Genomic DNA, 16,831 nt, shown 5'->3' on the forward strand with positions numbered 1-16,831 from the left:
CCCTAGTTTCTACCTTCTTAACAGCACTATCAACAAGGCAGGTCCTACAGGCCCTAGTTTCTACCTTCTTAACAACACTATCAACAAGGCAGGTCCTACAGGCCCTAGTTTCTACCTTCTTAACAACACTATCAACAAGGCAGGTCCTACAGGCCCTAGTTTCTACCTTCTTAACAGCACTATCAACAAGGCAGGTCCTACAGGCCCTAATTTTGTTGCACCTTAAGTACTGTTTAGTTGTGTGGTCAGGGGCCACAAAGAAGGACTTAGGAAAATTGCAGTTGGCTCAGAACAGGGCAGCACGGCTGGCCCTTGGATGTACACAGAGAGCTAACATTAATGACATGTATGTCAATCTCTCCTGGCTCAATGTGGAGGAGAGATTGACTTCATCACTACTTGTTTTTGTAAGAGGTGTTGACAAGCTGAATGTATCAAGCTGTCTGTTTAAAATACTTGCACACAGCTCAGACACCCATGCATACCCCACAATACATGCCACAAGACAGGCAGGAAGTAATGAGGATCCATAATAAACCCCAGGAAGAGTAGCTACGGCCTTGGCAGGAAGTAATGGGGATCCATAATAAACCCCAGGAAGAGTAGCTGCTGCCTTGGCAGGAACTAATGGGGATCCATAATAAACCCCAGGAAGAGTAGCTGCTGCCTTGGCAGGAAGTAATGAGGATCCATAATAAACCCCAGAAAGAGTAGCTGCTGCCTTGACAGGAAGTAATGGGGATCCATAATAAACCCCAGGAAGAGTAGCTGCTGCCTTGGCAGGAAGTAATGAGGATCCATAATAAACCCCAGGAAGAGTAGCTGCTGCCTTGGCAGGAAGTAATGGGGAAATAGACTGTAGGACATCACACCCTGTCAGCCAGCCACAACAGGCAGGGCAGTGTGTGCTTCTGTAACTCACTAGGGAGGGTGACCACAGAGAAATGAGGGACGGCGTCTTTCTCTGTCTGTTTCTCATTGGTCAGACACAGTCTCTTCTGGATTGGCTCAGAGTGCCATGATTACTGTATATATGTGATAACCTTGAGATGCTTGCAATGAGCAATGATGAAAAGTACATGGGAAATGGGGATGTACTGCTTTAGTTCTCAGGCTGAGAACCAGTCTAGACATGTTTTTCTCATCTTAGATACTGTGTATCTAATCCAATGCAACAATGTTAAGGTATGATTGACGGTAGGTTGCCCACGCCAACTAGTATAAAGAGTGTTGTCTCCTGTTTCGCCACACAGATCTTTACTATAGACTACTGAGGTAATTCTGGATGTGAATCTCTGTCTGCTCTTGCCTTTTATTACTAAAGAGTTTTATACCAAGGTTCCTGTGTCATCTATCTGGAAGACTGACAGTTGAAGGAAATGTACATCACCCCATGTAAAGGACCACCCAACATGTCCCCATGCAAAGGACCACCCAACATGTCCCCATGCAAAGGACCACCCGACATGTCCCCATGCAAAGGACCACCCGACATGTCCCCATGCAAAGGACCACCCAACATGTCCCCATGCAAAGGACCACCCAACATGTCCCCATGTAAAGGACCACCCAACATGTCCCCATGCAAAGGACCACCCAACATGCAGGTCATAACTGACCGCCCTGCATCATAACTAACCGCCCTGCATCATAACTAACCGCCCTGCATCATAACTGACCGCCCTGCATCATAACTGACCGCCCTGCATCATAACTGACCGCCCTGCATCATAACTAACCGCCCTGCATCATAACTGACCGCCCTGCATCATAACTGACCGCCCTGCATCATAACTGACCGCCCTGCATCATAACTGACCGCCCTGCATCATAACTAACCGCCCTGCATCATAACTAACCGCCCTGCATCATAACTGACCGCCCTGCATCATAACTGACCGCCCTGCATCATAACTGACCGCCCTGCATCATAACTGACCGCCCTGCATCATAACTGACCGCCCTGCATCATAACTGACCGCCCTGCATCATAACTGACCGCCCTGCATCATAACTGACCGCCCTGCATCATAACTGACCGCCCTGCATCATAACTGACCGCCCTGCATCATAACTAACCGCCCTGCATCATAACTAACCGCCCTGCATCATAACTAACCGCCCTGCATCATAACTGACCGCCCTGCATCATAACTGACCGCCCTGCATCATAACTGACCGCCCTGCATCATAACTGACCGCCCTGCATCATAACTGACCGCCCTGCATCATAACTGACCGCCCTGCATCATAACTGACCGCCCTGCATCATAACTGACCGCCCTGCATCATAACTGACCGCCCTGCATCATAACTGACCGCCCTGCATCATAACTGACCGCCCTGCATCATAACTGACCGCCCTGCATCATAACTGACCGCCCTGCATCATAACTAACCGCCCTGCATCATAACTAACCGCCCTGCATCATAACTAACCGCCCTGCATCATAACTACCCGCCCTGCATCATAACTACCCGCCCTGCATCATAACTGACCGCCCTGCATCATAACTACCCGCCCTGCATCATAACTACCCGCCCTGCATCATAACTACCCGCCCTGCATCATAACTACCCGCCCTGCATCATAACTACCCACCTTGCATCATAACTACCCACCCTGCATCATAACTGACCGCCCTGCATCATAACTACCCGCCCTGCATCATAACTGACCGCCCTGCATCATAACTGACCGCCCTGCATCATAACTGACCGCCCTGCATCATAACTGACCGCCCTGCATCATAACTGACCGCCCTGCATCATAACTGACCGCCCTGCATCATAACTGACCGCCCTGCATCATAACTGACCGCCCTGCATCATAACTAACCGCCCTGCATCATAACTAACCGCCCTGCATCATAACTAACCGCCCTGCATCATAACTAACCGCCCTGCATCATAACTAATCGCCCGGCATCCTAACTGACCGCCCTGCATCATAACTGACCGCCCTGCATCATAACTGACCGCCCTGCATCATAACTGACCGCCCTGCATCATAACTAACCGCCCTGCATCATAACTAACCGCCCTGCAACATAACTAACCGCCCTGCATCATAACTAACCGCCCTGCATCATAACTGACCGCCCTGCATCATAACTGACCGCCCTGCATCATAAATGACCGCCCTGCATCATAACTGACCGCCCTGCATCATAACTAACCGCCCTGCATCATAACTAACCGCCCTGCATCATAACTAACCGCCCTGCATCATAACTGACCGCCCTGCATCATAACTGACCGCCCTGCATCATAACTGACCGCCCTGCATCATAAATGACCGCCCTGCATCATAACTGACCGCCCTGCATCATAACTGACCGCCCTGCATCATAACTAACCGCCCTGCATCATAACTAACCGCCCTGCATCATAACTAACCACCCTGCATCATAACTGACCGCCCTGCATCATAACTGACCGCCCTGCATCATAACTGACCGCCCTGCATCATAACTAACCGCCCTGCATCATAACTAACCGCCCTGCATCATAACTGACCGCCCTGCATCATAACTGACCGCCCTGCATCATAACTGACCGCCCTGCATCATAACTAACCGCCCTGCATCATAACTAACCGCCCTGCATCATAACTGACCGCCCTGCATCATAACTGACCGCCCTGCATCATAACTACCCACCCTGCATCATAACTACCCTCTGCATCATAACTGACCGCCCTGCATCATAACTACCCACCCTGCATCATAACTGACCGCCCTGCATCATAACTGACCGCCCTGCATCATAACTGACCGCCCTGCATCATAACTGACCGCCCTGCATCATAACTGACCGCCCTGCATCATAACTGACCGCCCTGCATCATAACTGACCGCCCTGCATCATAACTAACCACCCTGCATCATAAATGACCGCCCTGCATCATAACTGACCGCCCTGCATCATAACTGACCGCCCTGCATCATAACTACCCGCCCTGCATCATAACTACCCGCCCTGCATCATAACTACCCGCCCTGCATCATAACTACCCGCCCTGCATCATAACTACCCGCCCTGCATCATAACTAACCGCCCTGCATCATAACTGACCGCCCTGCATCATAACTGACCGCCCTGCATCATAACTGACCGCCCTGCATCATAACTGACCGCCCTGCATCATAACTGACCGCCCTGCATCATAACTAACCGCCCTGCATCATAACTAACCGCCCTGCATCATAACTGACCGCCCTGCATCATAACTGACCGCCCTGCATCATAACTGACCGCCCTGCATCATAACTGACCGCCCTGCATCATAACTGACCGCCCTGCATCATAACTGACCGCCCTGCATCATAACTGACCGCCCTGCATCATAACTGACCGCCCTGCATCATAACTGACCGCCCTGCATCATAACTGACCGCCCTGCATCATAACTGACCGCCCTGCATCATAACTGACCGCCCTGCATCATAACTAACCGCCCTGCATCATAACTGACCGCCCTGCATCATAACTGACCGCCCTGCATCATAACTGACCACCCTGCATCATAACTAACCACCCTGCATCATAACTGACCGCCCTGCATCATAAATGACCGCCCTGCATCATAACTAACCGCCCTGCATCATAACTGACCGCCCTGCATCATAAATGACCGCCCTGCATCATAACTAACCGCCCTGCATCATAACTGACCGCCCTGCATCATAAATGACCGCCCTGCATCATAAATGACCGCCCTGCATCATAACTAACCGCCCTGCATCATAACTGACCGCCCTGCATCATAAATGACCGCCCTGCATCATAAATGACCGCCCTGCATCATAACTGACCGCCCTGCATCATAACTAACCACCCTGCATCATAACTAACCACCCTGCATCATAACTAACCGCCCTGCATCATAACTAACCGCCCGGCATCATAACTAACCGCCCTGCATCATAAATGACCGCCCTGCATCATAACTAACCGCCCTGCATCATAACTGACCGCCCTGCATCATAAATGACCGCCCTGCATCATAAATGACCGCCCTGCATCATAAATGACCGCCCTGCATCATAACTGACCGCCCTGCATCATAACTGACCGCCCTGCATCATAACTAACCACCCTGCATCATAACTAACCGCCCTGCATCATAACTAACCGCCCTGCATCATAACTAACCGCCCTGCATCATAACTAACCGCCCGGCATCATAAATGACCGCCCTGCATCATAACTAACCGCCCTGCATCATAACTAACCGCCCTGCATCATAACTGACCGCCCTGCATCATAACTAACCACCCTGCATCATAACTTGTGATAATGTGTGTTACCGTGTGGAAGATAATGTGTGTGTTACCGTGTGGAAGATAATGTGTGTGTTACCATGTGGAAGATAATGTGTGTGTTACCGTGTGGAAGGTAATGTGTGTGTTACCGTGTGGAAGGTAATGTGTGTGTTACCGTGTGGAAGATAATGTGTGTGTTACCGTGTGGAAGGTAATGTGCGTGTTACCGTGTGGAAGGTAATGTGCGTGTTACCGTGTGGAGGATAATGTGTGTGTTACCGTGTGGAAGATAATGTGTGTGTTACCGTGTGGAAGATAATGTGTGTGTTACCGTGTGGAAGATAATGTGTGTGTTACCGTGTGGAAGGTAATGTGTGTGTTACCGTGTGGGAGATAATGTGTGTGTTACCGTGTGGAGGATAATGTGTGTGTTACCGTGTGGAGGATAATGTGTGTGTTACCGTGTGGAAGACAATGTGTGTGTTACCGTGTGGAGGATAATGTGTGTGTTACCGCGTGGAAGATAATGCGTGTGTGTTACCGTGTGGAAGATAATGTGTGTGTTACCGTGTGGAAGATAATGTGTGTGTTACCGTGTGGAAGATAATGTGTGTGTTACCGTGTGGAAGATAATGTGCGTGTTACCGTGTGGAAGGTAATGTGCGTGTTACCGTGTGGAAGGTAATGTGCATGTTACCGTGTGGAAGGTAATGTGCATGTTACCGTGTGGAAGGTAATGTGCGTGTTACCGTGTGGAAGATCATGTGCGTGTTACCGTGTGGAGGATAATGTGTGTGTTACCGTGTGGAGGATAATGTGTGTGTTACCGTGTGGAAGATAATGTGTGTGTTACCGTGTGGAAGATAATGTGTGTGTTACCGTGTGGAAGATAATGTGTGTGTTACCGCGTGGAAGATAATGTGTGTGTTACCGCGTGGAAGATAATGTGTGTGTTACCGTGTGGAAGATAATGTGTGTGTTACCGTGTGGAAGATAATGTGGGTGTTACCGTGTGGAGGACAGTGTGTGTGTTACCGTGTGGAAGATAATGTGTGTGTGTTACCGTGTGGAAGATAATGTGTGTGTTACCGTGTGGAAGATAATGTGTGTTACCGTGTGGAAGATAATTTGTGTGTTACCGTGTGGAAGATAATTTGTGTGTTACCGTGTGGAAGATAATGTGTGTGTTACCGTGTGGAGGATAATGTGTGTGTTACCGTGTGGAAGATAATGTGTGTGTTACCGTGTGGAAGATAATGTGTGTTACCGTGTGGAAGATAATGTGTGTGTTACCGTGTGGAGGATAATGTGTGTGTTACCGTGTGGAGGACAGTGTGTGTGTTACCGTGTGGAAGATAATGTGTGTGTGTTACCGTGTGGAAGATAATGTGTGTGTTACCGTGTGGAAGATAATGTGTGTGTTACCGTGTGGAGGATAATGTGTGTGTTACCGTGTGGAGGATAATGTGTGTGTTACCGTGTGGAGGATAATGTGTGTGTTACCGTGTGGAAGATAATGTGTGTGTTACCGTGTGGAGGATAATGTGTGTGTTACCGTGTGGAGGATAATGTGTGTGTTACCGTGTGGAAGATAATGTGTGTGTTACCGTGTGGAGGATAATGTGTGTGTTACCGTGTGGAGGACAGTGTAGTATGATGCTGCCGTCGCTGTCCTGGGTGAGAGTGACAGAGTTGACAGACTCCAGGGTCACCGAGTCCTCATCTTCCCCCGTGCTCATACTGAAACACACACACACAGTTCAACTACACTGATAACATGCGCGTCAAGGAAGATATACCATTTATTTATAATAGTTGATCACATTTACATGGGCAGTACAACAAGGAAATAGGACACAAGGAAATAGGACACAAGGAGGCCCCGGATCTGGATCAGTGAATCTCTCTCAACTGAGTCAAATATAACGAGCTGTGTGCTGTGTACATCATGTAGCTAGCTGAGCCTGTGAATATCATGTAGCTAGCTGAGCCTGTGAATACCATGTAGCTAGCTAAGCCTGTGAATACCATGTAGCTAGCTGAACCTATAGATGTCATGTAGCTAGCTGAGCCTGTGAATACCATGTAGCTAGCTGAGCCTGTGAATACCATGTAGCTAGCTGAGCCTGTGAATACCATGTAGCTAGCTGAGCCTGTGAATACCATGTAGCTAGCTGAGCCTGTGAATACCATGTAGCTAGCTAAGCCTGTGAATACCATGTAGCTAGCTGAACCTATGAATATCATGTAGCTAGCTGAGCCTGTGAATAGCATGTAGCTAGCTGAGCCTATAGATATCATGCAGCTAGCTGAGCCTGTGAATATCATGTAGCTAGCTGAGCCTGTGAATACCATGTAGCTAGCTGAGCCTGTGAATATCATGTAGCTAGCTGAGCCTGTGAATACCATGTAGCTAGCTGAGCCTGTGAATAGCATGTAGCTAGCTGAGCCTGTGAATAGCATGTAGCTAGCTGAGCCTGTGAATACCATGTAGCTAGCTGAGCCTGTGAATATCATGTAGCTAGCTGAGCCTGTGAATACCATGTAGCTAGCTGAGCCTGTGAATAGCATGTAGCTAGCTGAGCCTGTGAATAGCATGTAGCTAGCTGAGCCTATAGATGTCATGTAGCTAGCTGAGCCTGTGAATACCATGTAGCTAGCTGAGCCTGTGAATACCATGTAGCTAGCTAAGCCTGTGAATACCATGTAGCTAGCTGAACCTATGAATATCATGTAGCTAGCTGAGCCTGTGAATAGCATGTAGCTAGCTGAGCCTATAGATATCATGCAGCTAGCTGAGCCTGTGAATACCATGTAGCTAGCTGAGCCTGTGAATATCATGTAGCTAGCTGAGCCTGGGAATATCATGTAGCTAGCTGAGCCTGTGAATACCATGTAGCTAGCTGAGCCTGTGAATACCATGTAGCTAGCTGAGCCTGTGAATACCATGTAGCTAGCTGAGCCTGGGAATACCAGGTAGCTAGCTGAGCCTGTGGATATCATGTAGCTAGCTGAGCCTGTGAATACCATGTAGCTAGCTGAGCCTGGGAATACCATGTAGCTAGCTGAGCCTGTGAATACCATGTAGCTAGCTGAGCCTGTGAATACCATGTAGCTAGCTGAGCCTGGGAATACCATGTAGCTAGCTGAGCCTGTGAATACCATGTAGCTAGCTGAGCCTGTGTACATCATGTAGCTAGCTGAGCCTGTGAATACCATGTAGCTAGCTGAGCCTGTGAATATCATGTAGCTAGCTGAGCCTGTGTACATCATGTAGCTAGCTGAGCCTGTGTACATCATGTAGCTAGCTGAGCCTGTGAATACCATGTAGCTAGCTGAGCCTGGGAATACCATGTAGCTAGCTGAGCCTGTGAATACCATGTAGCTAGCTGAGCCTGTGAATACCATGTAGCTAGCTGAGCCTGTGAATACCATGTAGCTAGCTGAGCCTGTGTACATCATGTAGCTAGCTGAGCCTGTGAATACCATGTAGCTAGCTGAGCCTGTGAATATCATGTAGCTAGCTGAGCCTGTGAATATCATGTAGCTAGCTGAGCCTGTGTACATCATGTAGCTAGCTGAGCCTGTGTACATCATGTAGCTAGCTGAGCCTGTGAATACCATGTAGCTAGCTGAGCCTGTGGATGCCATGTAGGGTAGCTTGTTTAGCCCCAGATCAGTGCATGACAGGAGAAGAGACGAGTGAAGGAAGCCAACTAACAGGAATGAGATGCAGTCGTAGTAGTGGTACCAGCTAGCTGCTAGCTAATGCACTTTGGCTAAAACACGAATTATTTAGCTAGCTTCGTTCGTTCAGTAAGGCTTTTATAGTTACGGCTGTGTCTTAGTCAAAATAGAGGCTTTACAACAACGGCTACATCAAATAAAAATGTATGTCACATGCTTCGTAAACAACATGTGTAGACTAACAGTGAAAAATAAATAGACAATGAGTAACGATAACTTGGCCATATATACAGGGTACCAGTACCGAGTCAATGTGCAGGGGTACGAGGTTATTGAAGTAGATATGTACATACAGGTAGGGGTAAAGTGGCTAGGCAACAAGATAGATAAAACAGTAGTAGCAACGTATACATGATTAACGTTACACAACCAGGCTATTGGCAGTTGGAGACCCTGTGCTGGTAGTTAACGTTAGCCATAGCACATCATGCTAACTAGCTAGCATGCCAGCTAAATGAAAGAAGACGAAAAGTCTCCGACGCCATGTTAGATCAGAAATTGCAGCTTGTGGTGTCTACGCAGTAGGGTCGACATTTCAGCGTGTTATTGTGTTGTGTTTATGTTGCAGCCAGTTTCATCATTGGCTCTATCCTTTTACCACATCGAGCCCCAAGCAGAAACTGAATTATACGTTTGATTTTGTTACTTACTTCCTGTTTTTGGTCCGGGCACTTCGGAGAGACCAGGATGAAGGCAAATGCCAGGATGGAGAACCACTCTGGTGGGGTTTCCGCTAGATAACACAGCCACAAAGGCGAATACGTACAAATTCATGAAACATAGGTCTTAATTTACTGTTAGGGCTAGTTATAAGGTTAGCAGTGTTAGTTTTAAAATCAGAGTTTAAGAAGATATTTTGTAGAAATAGGCGGGGGGTTATGACTTTGTGGCTGTGTTAACTAATGACGACCATCTGGTAGAGAAGGCATGAGGGTTGCCAGAGGAAGTTATTAATACAACGTTTCTTCAGTTGCTTTGGTCAGAGAGGAAGAGGCAAAGTGAGACGTTTTACTTCACCCGAAATCTGTCCACGATAAGTAAGACCACGAATTGAGAAATGTTCGTATAGAGGTCAATGAGTGTCAAATTTGGTCAACAAAAAAGGTAATTGCTAATTTGCTACGTGAGGCTTATTTGATCCAATAGAAGTTTCGTAATGGTTAGGTTGTGTTACGAATGCACTGATATAGGTGGAAATGTAGCAGTTCAGCAACTTTAAAAAATGACATTGCCATTGAGGACTTCCACCATTTTAAAGTAGTCAACTGGGTGAGGATTTCTGTTAGTTGAAGGCAATCAGCCAATGAAGAAGAAAATTGACTACTTTAAAATGGAGATAGCCTTAATGGCGATGCCCATGCTGTCACAGATGCTATAATGGCACAGATACAAAGATGAGTCCTCTACTTCTCTCTCTATGGCCTGTTGTTCACCGCGTATTTGCCCTCTCATTGGCTATAATGGTCCTACCTGAGCTTGCCTCTTCCCACCTGCCTTCCATCTTTGAGGACATGTATTTCCATTGTTTGAGCAATCAATCGACTATATTGTCAATATAAAAGACAATCTTTGCTTTGGTTGAAATCTAAAGGTGTCCAACAAAGTAAAGGTCTCCAAACTGTCAACGGATATCAACAAAATAAAATGGAACATTTGTTTATGATTTTGTAGTGGGACAACTTTTCCAACTAGAATAATTCAAGAAATACACTTATCTGGCAACCCGGAGCATTCACATTGCTCTATCGTCAGTCATCGAACTAGAATCATTTTCGGTATAAACTATTTTTGAAAGAGCTCTAACATGTTGGAGAGAAAGTATATAGAAATCACGTATTTGATAAATAATAAATATTGTATTATGGAGGATTCTGTGTTAACTCATTTGCAGCTTGCGATCAGCTCAGACACACACCTGATCCCATCAAATACCAAGTGGAATAAGGTATTTGCTTGTGATTTATTGGAAGGAAAGCTTGGAGCAAATTCATCAAGGGACACAGTATTACAATTCAATAGATTTATTTGTGTAAATATAATAAGGCTTTAACAGAGGATTTGATAGGATAGATAAACTGAAATAACTGAACGATGAATATGATTCAAAATATTTTCCATCTTTTGTTCTCTCATGTGCGTGTTATTATTAAGGATCCCATTAGTTCCTGCCAAGGCAGCAGCTACTCTTCCTGGGGTTTATTATGGATCCCCACTAGTTCCTGCCAAGGCAGCAGCTACTCTTCCTGGGGTTTATTATGGATCCTCATTAGTTCCTGCCAAGGCAGCAGCTACTCTTCCTGGGGTTTATTATGGATCCCCACTAGTTCCTGCCAAGGCAGCAGCTACTCTTCCTGGGGTTTATTATGGATCCCCACTAGTTCCTGCCAAGGCAGCAGCTACTCTTCCTGGGGTTGATTATGGATCCCCATTACTTCCTGCCAAGGCAGCAGCTACTCTTCCTGAAGTTTATTATGGATCCCATTACTTCCTGCCAAGGCAGTAGCTACTCTTCCTGGGGTTTATTATGGATCCCCATTAGTTCCTGCCAAGGCAGCAGCTACTCTTCCTGGGGTTTATTATGGATCCCCATTACTTCCTGTCAAGACAGCAGCTACTCTTCCTGGGGTTTATTATGGATCCCCATTAGTTCCTGCCAAGGCAGCAGCTACTCTTCCTGGGGTTTATTATGGATCCTCATTAGTTCCTGCCAAGGCAGCAGCTACTCTCCTGAGGTTTATTATGGATCCCCATTAGTTCCTGTCAAGGCAGCAGCTACTCTTCCTGAGGTCCAGCAACATTAAGGCAGTTAAACACTTTAAAACATTACAATACATTCACAACAGATTTCACAACACATTAACTGTGTGCCCTCAGGCCCCAACTCTACTACCACATATCTACAACACAGAATCCACATGTACATATGTGTCTAGTGCGTATGTTGTAATGTGTGTATGTGTGTGCGTGTCTGTGCCTGTGTTTGTCTTTTCACAGTCCCCAATATTCCATAAGGTGCATTAAAAAAAATTATAATAATCTGATTCTCCTGCTGCATCAGTTACCTGATGTGGAATAGAGTTCCATGTAGTCATGGCTCTATGTAGTACTGTGCACCTCCCATAGTCTGTTCTGGACTTGGGGACTGTGAACAGACCTCTGCTGGCATGTCTTGTGGGGTATGCATGGGTGTCCAAGCTGTGTGCTAGTAGTTGTAGATTTAAGGGCCAGCCGCGATGCCCAGTTCTGGGCAAATTGTAATTTTCCTAAGTCCCTCTTTGTGGAACCTGACCACACGACTTGACATAATTCCAGGTGGGACAAAACTAGGGCCTGTAGGACCTGCCTTGTTGATAGCATTGTTAAGAAGGTAGAAACTAGGGCCTGTAGGACCTGCCTTGTTGATAGCATTGTTGAGAAGGTAGAAACTAGGGCCTGTAGGACCTGCCTTGTTGATAGCATTGTTGAGAAGGTAGAAACTAGGGCCTGTAGGACCTGCCTTGTTGATAGTGTTGTTAAGAAGGTAGAAACTAGGGCCTGTAGGACCTGCCTTGTTGATAGTGTTGTTAAGAAGGTAGAAACTAGGGCCTGTAGGACCTGCCTTGTTGATAGTGTTGTTAAGAAGGTAGAAACTAGGGCCTGTAGGACCTGCCTTGTTGATAGTGTTGTTAAGAAGGTAGAAACTAGGGCCTGTAGGACCTGCCTTGTTGATAGTGTTGTTAAGAAGGTAGAAACTAGGGCCTGTAGGACCTGCCTTGTTGATAGTGTTGTTAAGAAGGTAGAAACTAGGGCCTGTAGGACCTGCCTTGTTGATAGTGTTGTTAAGAAGGTAGAAACTAGGGCCTGTAGGACCTGCCTTGTTGATAGTGTTGTTAAGAAGGTAGAAACTAGGGCCTGTAGGACCTGCCTTGTTGATAGTGTTGTTGAGAAGGTAGAAACTAGGGCCTGTAGGACCTGCCTTGTTGATAGTGTTGTTAAGAAGGTAGAAACTAGGGCCTGTAGGACCTGCCTTGTTGATAGTGTTGTTAAGAAGGTAGAGCAGCACTTTATTATGGACAGACCTCTCCCCATCTTAGCTACTGTTGCATCCAGATGTTATGACCATGAGTTTACAATCCAGGGTAACTCCAAGCAGTTAAGTCTCCTCAATTTGATAAATTTCCAGATTATTCATTACAATATTTAATTGAGGTTAAGGGTTTAGTGAATGATTTGTCCCAAATACAATGCTTTTAGTTTTTGAAATATTTAGGTCTAACTTATTCCTTGCCACCCACTCTGAAACGAACTGCAGCTCTTTGTTGAGTGTTGCAGTCATTTCAGTCTCTGTAGTAGCTGACGTGTATAGTGTTGAGTCATCCACATATATAGACAGGCTATAGGCTTTAGTCAGAGCCAGTGGCATGTTATTAGTAAAGAATGAAAAAAGCAAGAGGCCTTAACAGCTGCCCTGGGGAATTCCTGATTCTACCTGGATTTGTTGAAGAGGCTTCCATTAAAGAACCCTCTGTGTTCTGTTAGACAGGTAACTCTTTATCCACATTATAGCAGGGGGTGTAAAGCCATAACACATTATAGCAGGGGGTGTAAAGCCATAACACATTATAGCAGGGGGTGTAAAGCCATAACACATTATAGCAGGGGGTGTAAAGCCATAACACATCATAGCAGGGGGTGTAAAGCCATAACACATTATAGCAGGGGGTGTAAAGCCATAACACATCATAGCAGGGGGTGTAAAGCCATAACACATCATAGCAGGGGGTGTAAAGCCATAACACATCATAGCAGGGGGTGTAAAGCCATAACACATATGTCTTTCCAGCAGCAGACTATGATCAATAATGTCAAAATCTGGACTGAAGTCTAACAAGACAGCCCCCACAATCATTTTATCAGCAATTTCTCTCAGCCAATCATCAGTCATTTGTGTAAGTGCTGTGCTTGTTGAATGTCCTTCCCTATAAGCTGAAAGTCTGTTGTCAATTTGTTTACTGTAAAATAGCATCGTATCTGGTCAAACACCATTTTCTCAAAAAGTTTACTAAGTGTTGGTAACAGACTGATTGTTGGGTTGTTTGAGCCAGTAAAGGGGTTTTTGCTCTTGGGTAGCAGAATGACTTTAGCTTCCCTCCAGGCCTGAAGGCACACACCTTCTAGTAGGCTTGGATTGAAGAGATGATAAATAGGAGTGGCAATATCATCCTCAGTAATTTTCCATCCAAGTTGTCAGACCCTGGAGGCTTGTCATTGTTCATTGACAACTTGTTCACCTCTTCCACACTCACTACAGAATTCAAAATGACAATACTTGTCTTTCATCATTTGGTCAGTTATGATGTGTAGGTTCAGATTGTGTTGTAGGCATATAATGCCTAAGTTTCCTAACCGTGTCAATGAAAACATCATTAAAGTAGTTGGTAATATCAGTGGGTTTTGTGATGAATGACCCATCTGATTCAATGAATGATGGAGCTGAGTTTGCCTTTTTGACCCACATGTCATTTAAGGTGCTCCAAAGCTTTTTACTGTCATTCTTTATGTCGTTTATCTTTCTGTGTTTCATAGTGTCGTTTCTTCTTCTTTTCTTTCAGTTTAGTCACATGATTTCTACATTTGCAGTACGTTTGCCAATCAGTTGGGCTGCCAGACTTATTCCTTTTGCCTCATCCCTCTCAACCTCATCCCTCTCAACCATACAATTTTTCAATTCCTCATCAGTCCACAGGGATTTAACAGTTTTTACAGTCATTTTCTTAATGGGTGCTTATTAGTAACTGGAATAAGATGTTTCATAAATGCGTCAAGTGCAGCGTCTGGTTGCTCCTCATTACACACCACAGACCAGAAAATAATCTTTACATCATCAACATAGGAATCACTACAAAAAGTATTGTATGACTTCTTATGCACTATATTAGGCCCAGCCTTAGGAACTTTGGTTTTCCTAGATATGGCTACTATATTGTGATCACTACATCTGATGAATCTGGATACTGCTTTAACGCAAATTTCTGCAGCATTAGTAAAGATGTGATCAATACATGTTGATGATTTCATTCCTGTACTGTTTGTAACTACCCTGGTAGGTTGATTGACAGCTTGAACCAGGTTGCAGACACTGGTTACAGTTTAAAGCTCTCTCTTGAGTGGGCAGCTTGATGAAAGCCAGTCAATATTTAAATGACCCAGAAAATATACTTCTCTGTTGATATCACATACATTATCAAGCATTTCACAGATATTATCCAGATACTGACTGTTATCACTTGGTGGTCTACAGCAGCTTCCCACCAGAATGGGCTTTAGGTGAGGCAGATGAACCTGTAGTCATATTACTTCAACAGTATTTAACATGAGATCCTCTCTCAGCTTTACAGGAATGTGGTTCTGAATATAAACACCTCCACTATTGGCCTTCCTGTCTCTTCTGAAGATGTTGAAAACATGTGTTTCTACCACTGTATCATAAAAGGTATTATTTAAGTGAGTTTCAGAGACAGTCAGTATATGAATGTCATCTGTTACTAGCAAGTTATCAATTTCATTAACCTTGTTCCTTAGGCTACATATGTTAATGTGGGCTATTTGTAGCACTTTCCTTAGGCTACATATGTTAATGTGGGCTATTTGTAGCACTTTCCTTAGGCTACATATGTTAATGTGGGCTATTTGTAGCACTTTCCTTAGGCTACATATGTTAATGTGGGCTATTTGTAGCACTTTCCTTAGGCTACATATGTTAATGTGGGCTATTTGTAGCACTTTCCTTAGGCTACATATGTTAATGTGGGCTATTTGTAGCACTTTCCTTAGGCTACATATGTTAATGTGGGCTGTTTGTAGCAGTTATCTGGGATTTTTTATTGATTTTATTGCTTTACTGGGAGGCTTATCAGAAGTAGACATGACAGTGATATTTATATTGGAGCTGTTAGTGCAGGGTGAGCTGCACACAGTGGTCTTCCTACTAGGACACACCACCTCAGTGTTAACAGTGGTCTTCCTACTAAGACACACCACCTCAGTGTTAACAGTGGTCTTCCTACTAGGACACACCACCTCAGTGTTAACAGTGGTCTTCCTACTAGGACACACCACCTCAGTGTTAACAGTGGTCTTCCTACTAGGACACACCACCTCAGTGTTAACAGTGGTCTTCCTACTAAGACACACCACCTCAGTGTTAACAGTGGTCTTCCTACTAGGACACACCACCTCAGTGTTAACAGTGGTCTTCCTACTAAGACACACCACCTCAGTGTTAACAGTGGTCTTCCTATAGGACACACCACCTCAGTGTTAACAGTGGTCTTCCTACTAGGACACACCACCTCAGTGTTAACAGTGGTCTTCCTACTAGGACACACCACCTCAGTGTTAACAGTGGTCTTCCTACTAGGACACACCACCTCAGTGTTAACAGTGGTCTTCCTACTAGGACACACCACCTCAGTGTTAACAGTGGTCTTCCTACTAGGACACACCACCTCAGTGTTAACAGTGGTCTTCCTACTAGGACACACCACCTCAGTGTTAACAGTGGTCTTCCTACTAGGACACACCACCTCAGTGTTAACAGTGGTCTTCCTACTAGGGCACACCACCTCAGTGTTAACAGTGGTCTTCCTACTAGGACACACCACCTCAGTGTTAACAGTGGTCTTCCTACTAAGACACACCACCTCAGTGTTAACAGTGGTCTTCCTATAGGACACACCACCTCAGTGTTAACAGTGGTCTTCCTACTAGGACACACCACCTCAGTGTTAACAGTGGTCTTCCTACTAGGACACACCACCTCAGTGTTAACAGTGATC

The 16,831-nt window shown here is 45.6% G+C and overlaps 1 protein-coding gene across 1 annotated transcript in view; it reads right to left on the reverse strand.

Annotated features, from left to right (window-relative positions):
* The window catches only part of dmtf1 (cyclin D binding myb-like transcription factor 1), a 42,395-nt gene extending 32,745 nt beyond the window's left edge, over positions 1-9,650 (reverse strand). The window contains exons 1-2 of the mRNA XM_038984762.1: positions 9,259-9,650; positions 6,901-7,007 (exon numbers count right to left, since the gene is read on the reverse strand). Coding sequence (XP_038840690.1) covers positions 6,901-7,007; positions 9,259-9,305 — 154 coding nt within the window. The 5' untranslated portion in view covers positions 9,306-9,650. The remainder of the gene's footprint in view (positions 1-6,900; positions 7,008-9,258) is intronic.
* Between the last annotated feature and the right edge of the window lie 7,181 nt (positions 9,651-16,831).

This window comes from Salvelinus namaycush, unplaced genomic scaffold (genome assembly GCF_016432855.1).
Source record: "Salvelinus namaycush isolate Seneca unplaced genomic scaffold, SaNama_1.0 Scaffold263, whole genome shotgun sequence".
Lineage (NCBI taxonomy): Eukaryota > Metazoa > Chordata > Actinopteri > Salmoniformes > Salmonidae > Salvelinus > Salvelinus namaycush.